The sequence below is a fragment of the Doryrhamphus excisus genome, chromosome 2 (assembly GCF_030265055.1).
Source record: "Doryrhamphus excisus isolate RoL2022-K1 chromosome 2, RoL_Dexc_1.0, whole genome shotgun sequence".
Classification (NCBI taxonomy): Eukaryota; Metazoa; Chordata; class Actinopteri; order Syngnathiformes; family Syngnathidae; genus Doryrhamphus; species Doryrhamphus excisus.
Window position 1 is genome coordinate 7,001,719 of NC_080467.1, and position 17,507 is coordinate 7,019,225.

At 45.4% G+C, this 17,507-nt stretch overlaps 2 protein-coding genes across 4 annotated transcripts; one reads left to right on the forward strand and one right to left on the reverse strand.

Moving 5' to 3' along the window:
• Positions 1 to 671: 671 nt before the first annotated feature.
• On the reverse strand, positions 672 to 4,166 carry LOC131110553 (inactive phospholipid phosphatase 7). Of its 2 annotated transcripts, none has more exons than XM_058063771.1 (3): positions 3,977 to 4,166; positions 3,352 to 3,882; positions 672 to 1,646 (listed from the first exon to the last, which is right to left on the reverse strand). In XM_058063771.1, the coding sequence occupies exons 2-3, from the start codon at positions 3,857 to 3,859 to the stop codon at positions 1,258 to 1,260; spliced, it is 897 nt and encodes a 298-aa protein (XP_057919754.1). In that variant the 5' UTR covers positions 3,860 to 3,882; positions 3,977 to 4,166; the 3' UTR covers positions 672 to 1,257. The 2 variants fall into 2 exon arrangements, with proteins under 2 accessions (XP_057919754.1, XP_057919763.1); XM_058063780.1 differs by having other exon boundaries at positions 4,018 to 4,125.
• Positions 4,167 to 5,094: 928 nt separating this feature from the next.
• On the forward strand, positions 5,095 to 15,131 carry fam78ab (family with sequence similarity 78 member Ab). Of its 2 annotated transcripts, XM_058056070.1 has the most exons (3): positions 5,095 to 5,637; positions 5,790 to 6,097; positions 10,979 to 15,131. In XM_058056070.1, the coding sequence occupies exons 2-3, from the start codon at positions 5,835 to 5,837 to the stop codon at positions 11,502 to 11,504; spliced, it is 789 nt and encodes a 262-aa protein (XP_057912053.1). In that variant the 5' UTR covers positions 5,095 to 5,637; positions 5,790 to 5,834; the 3' UTR covers positions 11,505 to 15,131. The 2 variants fall into 2 exon arrangements, with proteins under 2 accessions (XP_057912053.1, XP_057912043.1); XM_058056060.1 differs by having other exon boundaries at positions 5,095 to 6,097.
• The last annotated feature ends 2,376 nt before the right edge of the window (positions 15,132 to 17,507 follow it).

The window sequence follows — 17,507 nt, forward strand, 5'->3', positions numbered from 1 at the left end:
TCTTCAACAAACAAGAATAGTCCAGTCACTTCAATGAAAATGTATAAACTATGTATAAACTATATTAATACAGTTTAAAGGTAAATTAGAAATCGCATTGTCGCAGCTGCACTTACCGTCGCTGCATGCGGTGAAATCATTGTGAGGACATAAAATGTCCACTAGAGGGAGACATTGCTACACTATCTCCATTGTTCATAACGAGGTACAGTAAATGCCTATAACTTTAAATCGATTCATTCACCACACAATCAATGAAAATAAAGTGAGCCTTTTTGTCTGTCACAGGCTCTTTGTCTCTGTGGGCGAAGGCGGGGCTGCTAGCATACACACACAGTGCAGAAGAGTGTCACATAGTAGAAATTAAATGAGTAGATTATAATATATTGTGATATATTTCTGATATTATTTACTGTACATTTTAAAATCTGATGAATCTTATGATGTTGATTTGCAACACTTTTCTGCACATGTGACTTCTTCTTCACGCCGGGGTGCAGTTTCTGTTCTCATAGTGTGGATTCAGCATTTCCTGTGGTAACAGACAGGAAACCTCCGTTGTTGCATCAGTGCATGAAGTTTTGCAGCATAGAATACAACAGCAGCCCTCAAGGTCGGTGCAGAAATGTTGCTGTGCAAAATAACACTTTTAACACTTTTTACCTGTGTTTATTCGTGAGATGGGGGGGGGATAGGTCAACACCTGACATAAAATGTACAGATAAATGTCTTGAATGTACACAAAATTATTTGTTTTTTTTGGCACGTGTATCCATTAAAATAGCAGAAAATGAAAACATTTGCACTAATTGTGGTAGAAATGCATGACCTCAAACGGTGAGCTACGTCTGATGCTACATCAGGTCAGGAAATGGATGGAAACAGTGTTTGGTACTATGCATGAAGGGGTACTAGGGCCACACTGAAAGGACAAAATACCCCCCCCAAAAATTCTTATTACATAAAAACAAATATTTGTCAGGATCCAAATAAACAGTGGTGATTTTGGAGAATTTTTGTCTAATATTTGAAAGAAAATATCAGATAAAAAAGTCGTAAAGATGATTTTACAGGCATTTTTCATTTGGGCCCTAATAGCCGGTGGCAAGGTAACCATGCTAATGATAAGTTCTGACAATATTTATTCATAATTTGGGCCTTCCACGCGACCCTGCAGTAAAAACCAGTGACTCTTCCACAAAAAGTCCTGGAAAAAGTGACAACCCGAAAGTACGAAAGCATCCGCACACAAGAGGCTCATAAGAAGGGGCTCCAGCTGAGGGTGCCGATGGAGATGAGAGTCTGGCAGGTGTTGGACGACAGCCACACCGTCTCCATCAAGCTAAAGTGGAAGAGGCCCAGCGCGAAGCCACACAGCATGTCCGTCAAGTGGTGCTTCCCCAGCAGCACCCGGGACATGCCCACCAGGAAGGCCCACAGCACCAGCAGGATGCGGAGCGGCACCGCCAGCACCAGATGGGACAGCAGGAACTTGGACACCATGGCGGCGCGGCTGGCGTGCGCCGCGGGGAACGAGTACACGTCCATGGCCACGCAGTCCAGGAAGCCTGGCGTCATCTCCCAGGGTCCTTTGCGCTTCACCAGCCTCTGGACTCCCGCCACGGTCATCACGTCCAGGATGAGGGCTGGACAGAAAAAATACTTTGAATACTGGAAATTCATTTCATACTGGAATACTGGAATACTGGAATACTGGAATACTGGAATGCTGGAATGCTGGAATACTGGAATACTGGAATATTTGACATCCAATGCAGAGCCAAATTAAAGTCAGAAATATGAGAATCAGAATTGATAATAGATAATAACTGTCTGAGGCCGGTTCCTGTTTAGGATGCAGCAGTTTGACCCTGGAACAGATTATTTCTATTTCAGTTGTTTCCTATGGGAAGAAGGCTCGGTTACACACAAGGACGATACGGGACTATTTGTTTGGCTCCACACTCACTCGGCCTCCACTAACTTTCTTATTGCGCCATCAAAGTGACTTCACTTCCTGCCACGGGGGAACTAAAGCAGCCAATCGGAGACACGGCAGCACACATCATGTGACCGTCACCCATCCCATAATCACAGATTGAATCCTAAATCTTCTTGCAACAAATAATAATGAACAAGCGAGAGAACAATAGAAGCCATGCTGCTCAGCCACAGATTTACCGAGCACCAATCAGAGCTCAGCGTTGTTCCACTGCAGATTTGTCAAGCACCTAATCTGTCGGCTCCTTACTGTACGCTGATGCTAAGGACTATTTGGGTCAGACTACAAAGGAAATAGCGACACTACTCATTAGAGTCCTATATGTATGTATGTCCATCTATCTATCTATCTATCTATCTATCTATCTATCTATCTATCTATCTATCTATCTATCTATCTATCTATCTATCTATCTATCTATCTATCTATCTATCTATCTATCTATCTATCTATCTATCTATCTATCTATCTATCTATCTAACTACTCTAAATACATGTGCCTTAGTCATTAGTTCCTCAGTAACTATTCTAAATGCATGTGCCTTAGTCAGTATTTCCTCAGTAACTACTCTAAATACATGTGCCTTAGCCATTAGTTCCTCAGTAACTACTCTAAATGTATGTGCCTTAGCCATTAGTTCCTCGGTAACTACTCTAAATGTATGTGATATAGTCATTGGTTCCTCAGTAACTACTCTAAATGCATGTGTCTTAGTCAGCATTTCCTCAGTAACTACTCTAAATGTATGTGCCTCGGTAACTACTCTAAATGCATGTGCCTTAGTCATTAGTTCCTCAGTAACTACTCTAAATACATGTGTCTTAGTCATTAGTTCCTCGGTAACTACTCTAAATGCATGCACCATAGACGTTAGTTCCTCTGTAACTACTCTAAACGCATGTGCCTTAGTCATTCGTTCCTCAGTAACTACTCTAAATACACATGTTTTAGTCATTAGTTCCTCAGTAACTACTCTAAATGCATGTGCCTTAGTCATTAGTTCCTCAGTAACTACTCTAAATACACATGTCTTAGTCATTAGTTCCTCAGTAACTACTCTAAATGCATGCACCATAGACGTTAGTTCCTCAGTAACTACTCTAAATGCATGTGCCTTAGTCATTAGTTCCTCAGTAACTACTCTAAATACACGTGTCTTAGTCATTAGTTCCTCAGTAACTACTATTACTACTCCGATTCCTATTTCGCTGTGCGAGAGGACTAAACTGTGACAGTGTCAGTCAAAACCAGTCTTGGTGGTTTTTCATGTGTACCCAAGGAAGTGCCCATGAGTGTGGTGATGACGATGATGATGATGATGATGACGATGATGACGACGACGACTTACCCAGCAGTAGATTGACCAGAACCTCTTGTCCCGCCAGGGTGCTGCTCCTGGTGAGGCAGACGATGGTTCCGATAATCCACGTCAGTCCGTGTCCGGTGAGGGCCAGCAGGGCCACCATGGAGCGACACCCTCCCCACGACGACGACGTGTACGCGCACACGCTCATCCGCTTGGACAGGCATATGTCAATGGCGAGCAGGGAGTTGATGGCGATCCCCTTGAAGGACGGGTTCAGCTGCATGCAGTCCTCCTCGGGCATCTTGCCCGGCTCTCTCTTGTCCGCTTTGGGGACACCGTCTCCGGCGTCCTCGCTTTGCTGGCTCGCCTGGTGCCGAATGGAAGAGGAGCGCCTTGGGCCGCCACCTCCAACACCTCCTCCTGATCCCCCTGCTCCTCGGCTCTCCGAGGGTCCACCGCCGCCTCGAAGGGGCTGATTGAGGGACATGAACTCCGGTCTACTCAGGACGCTGTTCCGCTCCCGAGCCCTGGATCTCGCATTGGAGGGCATGCTTGAACCTCCCTTCTTTTTCCCTGCAGTTGAGGATGATTGGAGCGGTGCTAGTTTACCACCATGCAACAGTCAAATGTCCAAAAATAACCCCGTCCCCTCCTCCTGTGCCCTTACCGGATATATTTAGACCCGGTTGGAATGTGCAGTGGCCGTACTTGCCGGTTCCAGACTACTGGGTCCAGTTGGCCGGGGAGGGGGGTAATCCGACCGCTGGGGGCAGATGAAATAACCCACAAGTCACTTGTTGGGTCGTACACTTCTACACGGACGAGTGCGTGCATCACACACACAAAACGATGCGTTTACTTCCGGCATGCGCAAGAACAAGTCACGTGACCAACAATCGCCACGGTAAAAATGCGCATAAAGCATATCTTGTTTAAAACAGTATTCAATCCAGAAAGAAGTGGCTTAATCGGAGACAAACTGCGGGTACAAATGATCGATTTAAGGCATATATCATCAATAAAACTGGTCTCTTTACGCAAGTGACGTAGTTTAGGAGAAAGCTGATTCCGGATCAGCTGTACGCAAGGAGAGGAGAGGAGTTCTCCAAGGTGCTTAAACACACGGGAGGAATTTCTGTTGTTTCTTCATAAAATGGGAATTTCAGAGTAAAACAACATTTCTTTTGGAAGAAATTACAAATACATAATATATATTTAGCATTAATAGCGTATTCTGCTATTAAGAAAAATAACATTGATCGTGTCAATTGTTCTCTTCAGGAGATAAGAGGTATAAAATACATTATTATGACAAAAGTACTAGGGGGATATATTTGTGTATTTGTCTCCTATTAGAGTGTGTATTCATATTTTGCAATCGCAGTAAGATGATGTCAACAAGGAATCGAACTACACTAAAAATAAAACGATGCAGGCTTCCCTAATTCAATATATATTCAAAAATGTATTGTATTGTATTTACTTCCGGCATGAGCAACACGTCACGTGACAAAAAGCAACCACCAAAACCACCGCCATTAATAAAAGCATAAAGCTGTCCCCTAAAACAAAATGTGGCTATAAACGCCACAAATAATAACAAAATTAGCTTGTTATTGTCATAGTGCTACATTTTTGCTATTTCATTCCACAGTCCAGGCTGTTGTAGCGTTTAGGCTAGCGGCGTTACGCCCGGTGCCTACATTTCCCAGCATACCCGGTACCGGAAAGCACCGGAAGTGTCGCACCAAAGCCATATAAAGCCGCTCGCCAAGGTCTTGGCTGCCTGAGTGGAGCCCAGACCGGAGCGGGTGAACCTGCCGAGTGGCCGCGGGAGCGATGACAGCCCGCTGGGTCGCAAGTCGGACTGAGACGCTAGCTTCCTGTGGGCGTGGCGACAGCTGACGCTTTTACACTTTGTCTTGAAAGTAGTTTTTCCACACTTGGGAGGATCCCGCCGTGACATGACATGGGTGCTGAAGCGGACCACCCGGCGGCGTCCTTCGGATGTTGCGGCGGTGCCCCGACCCAGACCGGACTTCGGTGTTTGCTGTGGCTACAATGCTTGTTTCTGCGTGGGAAATGAGTCACCGTGGAATGGAAGAAACAAAAAGATAACGCTGTTATTCTTCTTTTTTTTTTTTTTACCTGATCACTGTGAAATCCTACATCCGGTGTTTTTTCTTTTTTGAATAGGTAGACTGAATTTTTGTGTTGCGTTTAAGGACAGACTTGAATAGAATTTCAAATGAACTGAATCCAGTGAGGATTACAAACATCACAGGAGTCCACTGTGATGAATAAACACCACAGACTGGAATTGAACGGGTGGGGGACTTTTTTACTTTTACGATAACATCAAATGCTGATTTTTCGATTTTTCAAATCGCAACTTGATGCATGATTCCAGACCCGGCTTGTAGGCACGCATGACCAGAAATATCGTTGCTCCTGTTCCCATGCGTCTTTCCCCTCCGCAGGATCTCCTGTGGACCGTGTTGTGGGCCGTGGTGCTTCCCGATGCCATGGGCTGCATCCAGAGTATCAGGTGCAAGCCCAAGACGTTCCGTGACAGCATCGCGGTCCTAGAAGTCAACACATCTATCGACTCCAACCCCACCAGCATTGACGAGTCGTCTGGCGTGGTTCTACGCTACCGGACGCCGCACTTCCGTGCCCAAGCCCGGGTCCTGGTGCCCCCCGTGGCCGCTAATGAGACGTGGACGGTCGGCTGGATTCAAGCTTGTAACCACATGGAGTTCTACAACACGTATGGCAGCAAAGGGATGTGAGTATCGTCTACGTCTACCTTGTCTATCGACGTACTGTAGCTGCTGTTCGATGCTCAGTATAGCATTTGATCAGTTTGCACTTGCTGCCTGGCCGTAAGACTATGCAAATATGAGCTTATCAATAGTTTTTCTTATATAATACGCGGCACATATACATGATATGCTAGATCAGGGGTCTCAAACTCAATTTACCTGGGGGCCACTGGAGCTAGGGTCTGGGCCGCATCAGGTCCCCCCCCCCCCCCCCCAAAAAAACCGCATTTATTAAAAACAGAAAAATATACAAACTTTTTCAGTGCTTTGGTTCCGAATTTCTACAAGAAAAGCTTTCCACTGTTCCACTGTTCTCAAATATCTTAATTTTTATTTTTCTACACAAAATAAGATGAAAAATAAATAAACAAATCAAGAATAAAGAAAATCAATCAGTAATAAATAAATATAATAATAATAATAAAACGGCAAATAATAAAAACTTAAGAAACCACATATAGTTGGTGGGTAGACAAATTATTTTTTTAAAAATAAAATTAACAAAGCATCATTAGAGCCCTGTAGACATGACAAAACACGACTATATTCACATTTATACTCTTTTTATTTACAACATATTGCGCAACTGCAGGGTCTTGAGACACATGCTAACTCGCAAACTAGAGAGCTCGCGACCTAAACGGTAGCCTTCAAGTTATTTCCTTTAAACTTAAATAGCCAAAAACTTACCACTTCCACACGGATAGGGAGGATAACTATTAAGAGTAATTTAACCTTTAACATGAACATTAATCAAACGTAATAATTTTTTCTGGGTACATGATACCATACAGCATCCATATCAAACTTGCGCGGGCCGCACTAACATTAAACTTTCATATCAAGGCGGGGGCCATGTGTTTGAGACCCCTGTGTACAGTATGACAAATGTAGAATATGTAGCATCAGACTTTCGTCCCCGCACACAAGAAGGAAGCCGAATCAGGCATTTGCACATCCTCATTTTGCCCAATTGCACAATGGAATTGTGCATTCACAAAGTGGCCGTAAGCTTTTAGCGGTTGAAGCCGAGGAATATGGAAGCGACTTCCATGAAAGTCACTTATAACCGCCAAGGCCCCTTTTTTCCTTTCCTGTTGCTGCCACAGCTGCACACAGCAACGGCGGGCATCAACTGCCTTCGCCTGCGAGATGAGGACGCTGTCAGACTTCCTTCTTGGGGTTGCCGTTAGCAAGAAATAGAAATACCGCACATTTGACCGGTCTCCTCTCTATCTCGCTCTCGGAGCGGAGGAACAAGCGGGACAGACGTTCATCACACATCCTGCATTTGGGAGCGACCCCAGTGGGCTGAAAATGCGCTTTATCTCGACACTTTGCAACAGAGGATGTGTGAGCACCTCGAGTCTAAGATTAGAGACACCAGATCCTCCCTCTTAAAAAAAAAAAAGTACACCCTAGACATGTTGTTGTACTTCCATGCAAAGCATCGCAGCTTAACTCTTCCAAAATACATTCATAGTCCACGCTGTCATGGCGGAAGACAGTCTATTGGTCCAAAAGATCACACAGTTTCTGCCTAAATTAAACATTGTCAAGAATAAAAGTGGCAAAGTGAATTCAAAAAGAAACATGAACAACATGTGGTATTCTACACTGGTCACTAGGTGTCAGTATTGGTACTGTAATGCTGGGTAAAACAAACCACAGATTTGATTGCCAGAACAGCAGGCTTATATTGCATATATTTGATCTCCCAGGCTAACGTGCAGGCAATGGGATCACTGCTGGGACACCAGAGACGGCCACCACTCATAGCAAGCTGTCGAGCTAACTAGTTAGCCTCAAATGTATTTTGTTCGAAACTCAAGAAAGGGGTTCAAAGACTGGGGAAAACGGACAAAGTAAGAAGCCAAAAATGTACCACTTCCACACGGAATGTCTATGTCGGACATGCCATGGCTTAACCACCTGTAGTGTTTAGGTAATATAACATTACTGGCACAGTGGTTGAGTGGTTAGCGCGCAGACCTCACAGCTAGGAGACCAGGGTTCAATTCCACCCTCGGCCATCTCTGTGTGGAGTTCTCCCCGTTTACTCCGGGTACTCCGGTTTCCTCCCACATTCCAAAAACATGCTAGGTTAATTGGTGACTCCAAATTGTCCATAGGTATGAATGTGAGTGTGAATGGTTGTTTGTTTATATGTGCCCTGTGATTGGCTGGCGACCAGTCCAGGGTGTACCCCGCCTCTCACCCAAAGACAGCTGGGATAGGCTCCAGCATCCCCCGCGACCCTCGTGAGGAAAAAGCGGTAGAAAATGAATGAATGAACATTACTGGCCCTTAGTGACCACAATACTACATAAATTGTATTTTTGTACGAATAACGGCTGTAGTCAACCTCCAAATGAGTGAACTGGCAATTCCCGTGCTGCATTCAGGGAGCCATGTTGGAACTATGTTGTGAAGAGGGATGACTCAGTTGCACATTGAGGGAGGGCTCTTCACGGTCTACATGCCATTCCTCTTACCATGTGACGTTAGCCATGTTGTACTGAGCAGCCAGGACGGTAATATGTGTGTGTTCCATTTCATACTCCACGATCATTAACAGTATGAGTTAAGCAGATCAATAAAGTATTTAGTGGTTGAACATCCAGACTGTAGGACCCTACTGTCCTAGATGTAATGCAGAGGAGATGGCTCCATTTGTTTTGGAGCCATCGCTCTGAGAGGATGAAACGAGTTTGCATATGTGCGCACGCACGCGAGCGATGGTCATGCCTGATGTGATAATCTGGCCCCCCGGGCCGACACGTCGACGTGAGGCCGAGCAGCCACAGTCATGTGGCTGGTGATCACACTTATCTCCTCTGCGCCGCTGTGCAGTCTTTCTGCATCACGGAGGGGAGGTTCATGTGTTCTTGTTGTTGTTGTTGTTGTGGCCAAGAAGCTGCCACATTTCCACCCAGCGGTGCAGTTGGCTTCACTTCACTACGCATGGGCCAGTGCGTGCACACGCGTTAAAATTCCCCTTCAACGTGTGACCTCCTTGGGCCTTGCAGGCCGTGCTCAATCCTGCCACCATGTGGCCGATTTTTGGTGTAAAACTGCACCAAATGTGCTGTCTTTGATAGCAGAGTTGCATCATCACCCCTCTGTGCCTCTTGTGCAAAAAACATAACAGACGTATAAATATGTGGTAGAACTTAGAAGTCTTTGGGAGTGAGTGGTCGTGCTGAAAAAAAAGTTAAAATACGTCTTTTTTAGCAGATAAGTTCATAAATGGTGGCGTTTTGTGGTTGGTCTATTATTAGTCCTAACGTACACTGAAGTAAACGCGCCATTTTTGTTAACGTAAACATATTCAAGCATAAAAATGTAAAAACTACAATACAAAGATAATGCATTCAAAGACAATATGTAGGATTGTACACTGGCCACTAGGTGTCAGTCATGTTACTGAAATGGCCAGTGAAACACAAGCACCAGAATTGAATTGTATCGCAATTGCAGCATAGGCCCAATAATCCCGTTTGCTGCCGTTACCCAGGCAAGCTGAAACTCAACTCTGACCTCCGTGTTCCAGGAGTCTTCTTTAAGTCTTGAATGGCGTATTTACTCTTATGTCTATGGTATTGGGTAATTAATATTTTGGGTAATAAAATATTTACTCTTGTTATGTCTCCGGTATTGGGTAGTTAATATTGAGTAATTAATATTTTGGGTAATAAAATATTGGCTCTTGTCATGTCTACGGTATTGGGTAATTACTATTTTGGATAATTAATATTTTGGGTAATAAAATATTGGCTATTGTTATGTCTACGGTATTGGGTAATTAATATTTTGGGTAATAAAATATTGGCTCTTGTTATGCCTACAGTATTGGGTACTTAATATTTTGGGTGATAAAATATTTACTCTTGTTATATCTACGGTTTTGGATAATTAATATTTTGGATAATTAATATTTTGGTTAATAAAATATTGGCACTTGTTATGTCTACAGTATTGGGTAATTAATATTGGGTAATAAAATATTTTGGGTAATAAAATATTTACTCTTGTTATGTCTCCGGTATTGGGTAATTAATATTGAGTCATTAATATTTTGGGTAGTAAAATATTTACTCTTATGTCTACGGTTTTGGGAAATTAATATTTTGGGTAATAAAATATTGGCTCTTGTTATGTCTACGGCATTGGGTAATTAATATTTTGGGTAATAAAATATTTACTCTTATGTCTCTGGTATTGGGTAATTAATATTGGGTAATTAATATTTTGGGTAATAAAATATTGGCTTTTGTTATGCCTAAGGTATTGGGTAATTAATATTTTGGGTAATAAAATATTTACTCTTGTTATATCTACGGTATTGGGTAATTAATATTTTGGATAATTAATATTTTGGTTAATAAGATATTGGCTCTTGTTATGTCTACGGTATTGTGTAATTAATATTGGGTAATAAAATATTTACTCTTGTTATGTCTCCGGTATTGGGTAATTAATATTGGGTAATTAATATTTTGGGTAATAAAACATTGGCTCGTTATGCCTATGGCATTGTGTAATTAATATTGGGTAATAAAATATTTTGGGTAATAAAATATTTACTCGTTATGTCTCCGGTATTGGGTAATTAATATTGGGTAATTAATATTTTGGGTCCCAACTCACTTCCTGTTGGTATGTAGGAATCAGTTATTTCCATAGCCAATAGTTCACGCCTTCATTGCGTTTTGTCATCCATTTTGTCGGACACCAGTGTTCCAAAGTTTCTAACCGAAATGACGGGGCGGGTGGTTTGGCCCCCCATGCAAGGCCATGGGGGTTACCTTGTTGGCGTACATCCACAGCTTTCCCTTTTCCAGGTCCAGTTGGGAGCTCCCCGATCTCCGCGATGGAAAGATCCAGGCCATCAGCGACTCAGATGGCGTCAATTACCCCTGGTACGGAAACACCACCGAGACCTGCACCATCGTCGGGCCCACCAAGAAGGACAGCAAGTTCAGCGTTAGCATGAATGACAATTTCTACCCTAGCGTCACCTGGGGCGTGCCGGTCAGCGACAGCAACGTACCTCAGCTCAGCAGCATCCACCGAAACCAGAGCTTCACCACCTGGTTGGTGGCCATCAACCAGGCCACCTCCGAGGCCGTCGTCCTGCAGACCATCCGCTGGAGGATGCAGCTTCACATACAAGTGGATCCGGAGCAGCCTCTGGGTCTAAGGGCAGTTCTAAACCAGCCCGTCTCCCAAGAACAGCCCCAGATCTTAGGCAAGAACGAGCCCATCCCATCCAACGCCATGGTCAAGCCCAACGCCAACGATGCACAGCTGCTTATGTGGCGACCCAAGGTGGGCGACCCCGTGGTGGTCATCCCACCCAAACACTGACCACGCAGACCAGAGACACCAGCTCTGATGAACTTTAGGGGCGGGGTTAAAAACTGGACTGAACAAAAAAAAAAAAAACAACCATTCTACCTTGAAACTGGGTCGGGTCTCACTGTGTGAAATGAAGTCACCGACTTCATTTCGGGTTTGTGTGGGATTTGAGTATTTAAGTCACCATGACCGAGCTTTGACTTTGTGTCTAAACGTGTTACTTTTTATTTAGAGCTGCGAGTGTGTCCATGTTGCGTGTTGGCGTGCTCCTTTTTGGAAGTTCATGCGGGACGTCCAATCCATGCTGCCTTACGTTTACATCGCTCTCCACGCCGTACCTTTTAGCCTTAAAAAAAGTGCAATGCAGTATTTTCCTTCGTCCCGTGTCCTCCTTCCACTTTTGGGGCTGTGTGTGTGGCTTTTGGGACTGAACCGGGAAGTTCCGGATCTAGAACCCCTCAACTAAGTTCTCAACTGGAAAAGGGAAGAAGCTTTTCACAACTTTAGTGTTCCACATACCCTACAGTCTGTGGGGGAAACACTGCTTGTGGTCAGGTTTGGGGGAAATGCTGTGGGAGAAATTTCAATCCAATTTATGGGGTCAAAATCTGTCATGTAATCTCAAAGACTCAAACCAGGCAATTGGACTCTACTTGTTTGTTGAAGACCTTTCCTCCAAAAAGGCTTCTTCAACCTACAACTGAAGAAGCCTGGGACGTCCTCGGCCCCAGGACTTGTTCTGGCCTCGGACCCAGAACGGTGGCCGTCCTCGGACCCAGGACGGTGGCCGTCCTCTGACCCAGGACGGTGGCCGTCCAGGATGGGGGACGTCCTCGGCCCCAGGACTTGTTCCGGACATGGCCCCAGGACGGGGGACGTCCTCGGCCCCAGGACGGGGGACGTCCTCGGCCCCAGGACGGGGGACGTCCTCGGCCCCAGACTCAGGACGGGGGACGTCCTCTGCCCCAGGACTTGTTTCGGCCACGGCCCCAGGACGGGGGACGTCCTCGGCCCCAGGAGGGGGGACGTCCTCGGTCCCAGGACTTGTTCCGGCCACGGCCCCAGGACGGGGGACGTCCTGGGCTCCAGGACTTGTTCCGGCCTCAAACCCAGAACTGTCCTCAGATCCAGGACTTGTTCTGGCCACGGCCCCAGGAGGGGGAACGTCCTCGGCCCCAGGACTTGTTCCGGCCTCAGACCCAGGATGGGGGTCGTCCTCGGACCCAGGACTTGTTCCGGCCACGGCCCCAGGACGGGGGACGTCCTGGGCTCCAGGACTTGTTCCGGCCTCAAACCCAGAACTGTCCTCAGATCCAGGACTTGTTCTGGCCACGGCCCCAGGATGGGGGACGTCCTCGGCCCCAGGACTTGTCCCGGCCTCAGACCCAGGACGGGGGACGCCCTCGGCCCCAGGACTTGCTCCGTCTATTCAGATGAGATCTGTTCCACCCAGTCATTGAGCCTGAAATGATAAAGCCTGCTGAACGTTCTAAGACAACCCGTACAGTCCAGCTGGATGGAGTGGATGCCCTGAGAATACTAAAGCAGCATTTTGGATGAAAGGTAAAACATCTTCACCAAACAAGAAGTGTCCAGTTGCCTTGATTCAACCTTTGCGGTTTTTGCCAAATGTCAGCCGTTTGTGTGCAGTGGTTCAGGAGTACTCCGGAAGAGTACCAGTAGCTTACACAATCAATACTCCAAGTTGGACGAAGAAGAACCATGAACGATGAAGAATTAAGATTGAGGGGGACCTAAAGGGTCTAGTCCAACACCTGATTTGGGACTCAAGATAAGGACATCAGGGCTTGTCGGCAAATGGACAACCAGACTTGGGGTTGTATGAATAATAGTACCTCCCCCCGCCCCCCTTGGAAATAGTCAGACTTGAACTGAAGACTTGTGAACAGTAGAAACTCTTGTTTTCGCTCCAAAAACCCAAATTAACCAAAAATCCATTCTGATCTAGTTTTTATATTCTTCCATATTCTTCCATATATGCATCCATTTTTAAAGGAGGCCTATGCAAACTGTGCTGCCGGGGATGCTGTTAAGCTTGCCAAGCTCCTAAATGGGAACATTTCCGCTTTATTCCGCCCATAATAACCAGAGCCAGGAGGTGAACACCATTATTAGCATCATTGCATGAAAAGCTCACGGATGGGCTGTGATAGAACTCCGGCCTGAGTCATGGGCCATCGGGATAAGGAGGTTGAGAAAAGAAGGGCTCGCGGGGTGGGGGTGGGGGGGCTCCTGATGTAATCAGATCACTTGAACCCCCCTCCACACCCCTAAGGACTCACTGTGCCAAGCCATGCTTATACGTGAAAGGGCTAGCCACAAGGTTGCAAAGGTTAGCCAGGGTTGTGAGGGATCCCGAGGCAGCCATTTTTCTGTGGAAACTGACACGGGATGAGGTGGACGCACTAATGGTGGAGGGTGAGCGACACTGGGACACTGGGGTTCTGAGGGTCAGCCTGGGGTCGCCAGTCATGCTAATGTATGATGGGAGCTTAAGATATACGCCTGAAAACTAAAGGGAAGTGAATTATACACCCTGGACAGGTGGCCAGCCAATCACAGGGCACATATAGACAAACAACCATTCACACTCACATTCATACCTATGGAAAATTTGGAGTGTCCGATGAAGCTAACATGTTTTTGGAATGGGGGAGAACAGCAGAGATTCCAAACCAGGTCTTCCCGATCTGCCCATGTGGCCAACATGCAGACCACCCAACCAGACTCCATGTAATGTAATTACACCTTAACATGTGTGCGTGTGAGTTAATACCCCGTTGAAGGGATTTAGGCCGGGATGAGGGGCTTGACTGATGTGCTTCTGCTCTTGTTGAGTCATCGTGCTTCCTCAGCCACACACACACACACACACAAGTGGAAAGGTTATGTCCTTGCCATAAAGCAGGGACACACAAACACACATGGGCGCCCTAAGGGGCTGCTGTGGTATCTGATGGTGTTGTCACCCTGCCAGGCACCGCCCCCTTTATCAAGTCCGGAGCACGCGTGGGCTATCTGGACGGCCAAATAGCAGCCGAGAAACAAAACCCAGACGCCAGCTAAGGCCACCACAGATGCTAAATGAGCCCAGGAAAAGCAATACACTTGTTGCCAAAGTCATCACAGCCAAAACGTGAAGTGTTTTGTGATTTTGGAGCATTCGACATATACACGCCTAATAAAAGTGTTGATGATTAAAGTTGAAACTGAAGCTATATGACCAAGTATCCCTGGTTCAGGTCTTCAAGCTTCCTCAGTTTGTCCACACAGTGACCCTCATCTCCTCAAGTCCAAAGTATGGTAGTAGTAAGCCTTACCAACCCCCCATCCCCCGGTCTCGATTTGCATGAGCGGGTTGAAAAATGTGTTTTTCTTTATTTTCCTCAAGCTGCTTTCCTGTTCCTCATCTTATATAAGGGCATTTCCTGTTTGTTTTCTTTATTTGGAAACTTTTGCTTTGACTTTTTAAAGCCATACTTGACAAGTATTTGGTGATGATTTATGCAAAACTGTGAAAATGCACAATTGTCCTCCGGAGGGCGACTCCGTGGATACATCTTTTCATGAATCCATAAACAGGACACAAATAAATGTATATGTCTGCAGTCCAAATGGGGGCGTCCTGACTTCAGTCTTAAGAGCGCAACTGAAAACGTGCACGCACCCGTAATGCTGAAGCCCACTTCTTTTGTGTTGGGATGACAAGATGTCGCCGCTCTATTTATATCTGCCTTTTGTGCAGGGAAAAGGGATGAAAGAAAGGGAGAACAAGTAGAGCGAAAGAATGATGGGGCAAATGGAACACTGTTTCATAGTAAACATACCGTTAGCATAATATGTCAATCAAACTCATCATTACTGGGACTTTATTTGACTTGTGGGAAAGCATCTTCCAGTTTTGCAGAGATTTTTGATTGATGGTGGCCAATATGGCCGTACACCATTGAGCTAGCGGGTGTCAATGCAACTTTAATTTACGGCGGGACTTAAACACCTGGGTCAAAGCGAGGGGAGAAATACGCATGGAATGACTTAATCATGGCATCATGGTAGATTTCAAAATGGTCCAGTGAAAAGGTGGCACCCAGTCCCAGTCATCCAAAGGTTGAATGGTAGGTGGGTGGTAATATTCTTTCCATGGCCGCCATTCCTGCTCAGATACGATAATGGTCGGCTCTGATTGAGTCACTTTAGTTGTTAGCAAACGGTTTGCATAGTTTGTGTCTAGCAGCCTGGACTCCCGATGCTATCCTGGTGGCATTCCAACGTCCATTAGCAGGGATCGGGCTCGGCCTTCGCAGCGCACCTGTCACTGATATTGATGCTAAATAATGGCGGCTCCACCAGACGCTACTATTAATACCACAAAGGTGCCAATGTCACCGGAGCGCTCATCATACCATTTGCCCCCCCCCTCCAAGCACGAGCCCGCCATTTTCGCGACTAGGATTAGGACCTTCTTGCGTCATATTACGTGTTCTTCAAGGCTTGCTGTAACAATGCTTTTCACGGCGGTCCAACCTTGTCTGGTTTTAAACTCCCACCAGATCTTATGACATCCTGAGTATAAAACACTGTAAGAGTTGCTGGCACCAGCATGGTTCAGGCATTAATAAAGGAATTGGAATACAGTATGGTATATATACAGTAGCATCCCCACTGCTGTAGACTGCAGTGGAACAACACATCTCATAGCTAGGGAAGATATTATGCAAGACTAGATGCTTCGTGCATCCCAAGTTTAAAGACATCAACATGACACCGTTCAACAACAACCAAGTCTGGCCTTCAGAGTTCCAATTCCAGCCTTCTGACCAAAATTAGCCCCCCAAAGACGCCATTGAAAAGCCAGCATTTCAAGAAAGGCTGCAAACATTAAACAGCATCAAATCACCTGTGAAGAAATAGACAAACGCCAATGATGACGTTTCGATAAGAAATACTGCATCATTATGACCTATCATATTTTTATCTCTGATCTGCTTGGAAAACGCTCATCAAAAATCCAGAGACAGTAATAGTCATGTGGCGGACAAGGATAGCCAATCAGGAAGCCAGCTGACTGAAGACGAAAAATAGCAATCAGCAAGAACGCAAAGCTCAAACGATTGAGATTTGGCCAACATTCTGGGGCACCTCTCGCAGGTCACTCGTGATACGACATCAGGACATGTTCGATGCCGCAAAAGATGGCCAGTTGTCAGTGGAGACGGTTTGTAGCACGCGGCTTGTTGATTTAGCAGGAGTTCTTATGTTGACTAAAGGAGTAGGCTTTAGCTCCCAATTGGTGTCAGCGTAGTAAAAACAAAGAATGCACACCTGAGTGAGAAATGTAGAAAAAAACAAGGTGTTCCCAAGCAGAAACCTGTGAGAAAAAGCCATCGGTCATCTGCACGTCTAAAGGAAAATAATCTTATGGGCCCTTCAGTGTTTAAAATATTGCTTTTTATGTTTTACACCAGGTATAAGGGCAGAAATATGTTTGTCTTCTTCTGGGAATATTGCATTCATCCAGAGGATTTTAAAGTAAAGGGGGTTAATTAAAAGCTAGGTATGAATATTTTCCATAAGGTGTAGATTAGGAATCCTAGTTGAACATTTTAATGACATAAAGCAGAGATTTATTCTCAGGCACTCATTGATGTGCCAAATCGTTAGCATTCGCGTTTTGTGACAGCGCTAGCAGCGTGTGCAGATTAAAAGCGGGTCACATTAAATGAATATTGAAAGCTCATTTTGAAGTATCAGGTAAGGCGGAGCGGCCATAATCCCTGACGAAGCTCGGAGGAGGTGGCAAGGTAATTAGCTGAAACTTCCACATAGAACTACACTACACTAGCATACCCGATGAGTTTTATCGGACATTCAAGATGAAGAACAAGACCTGACGGACAGCCGTGATCACGAAGAAAAGCAGAGTTAAGGCTAGCAAGGAACTGCAGATTCAAGCTTTGATGACGTCACAGACTTCCATGCTAACAGAGATGC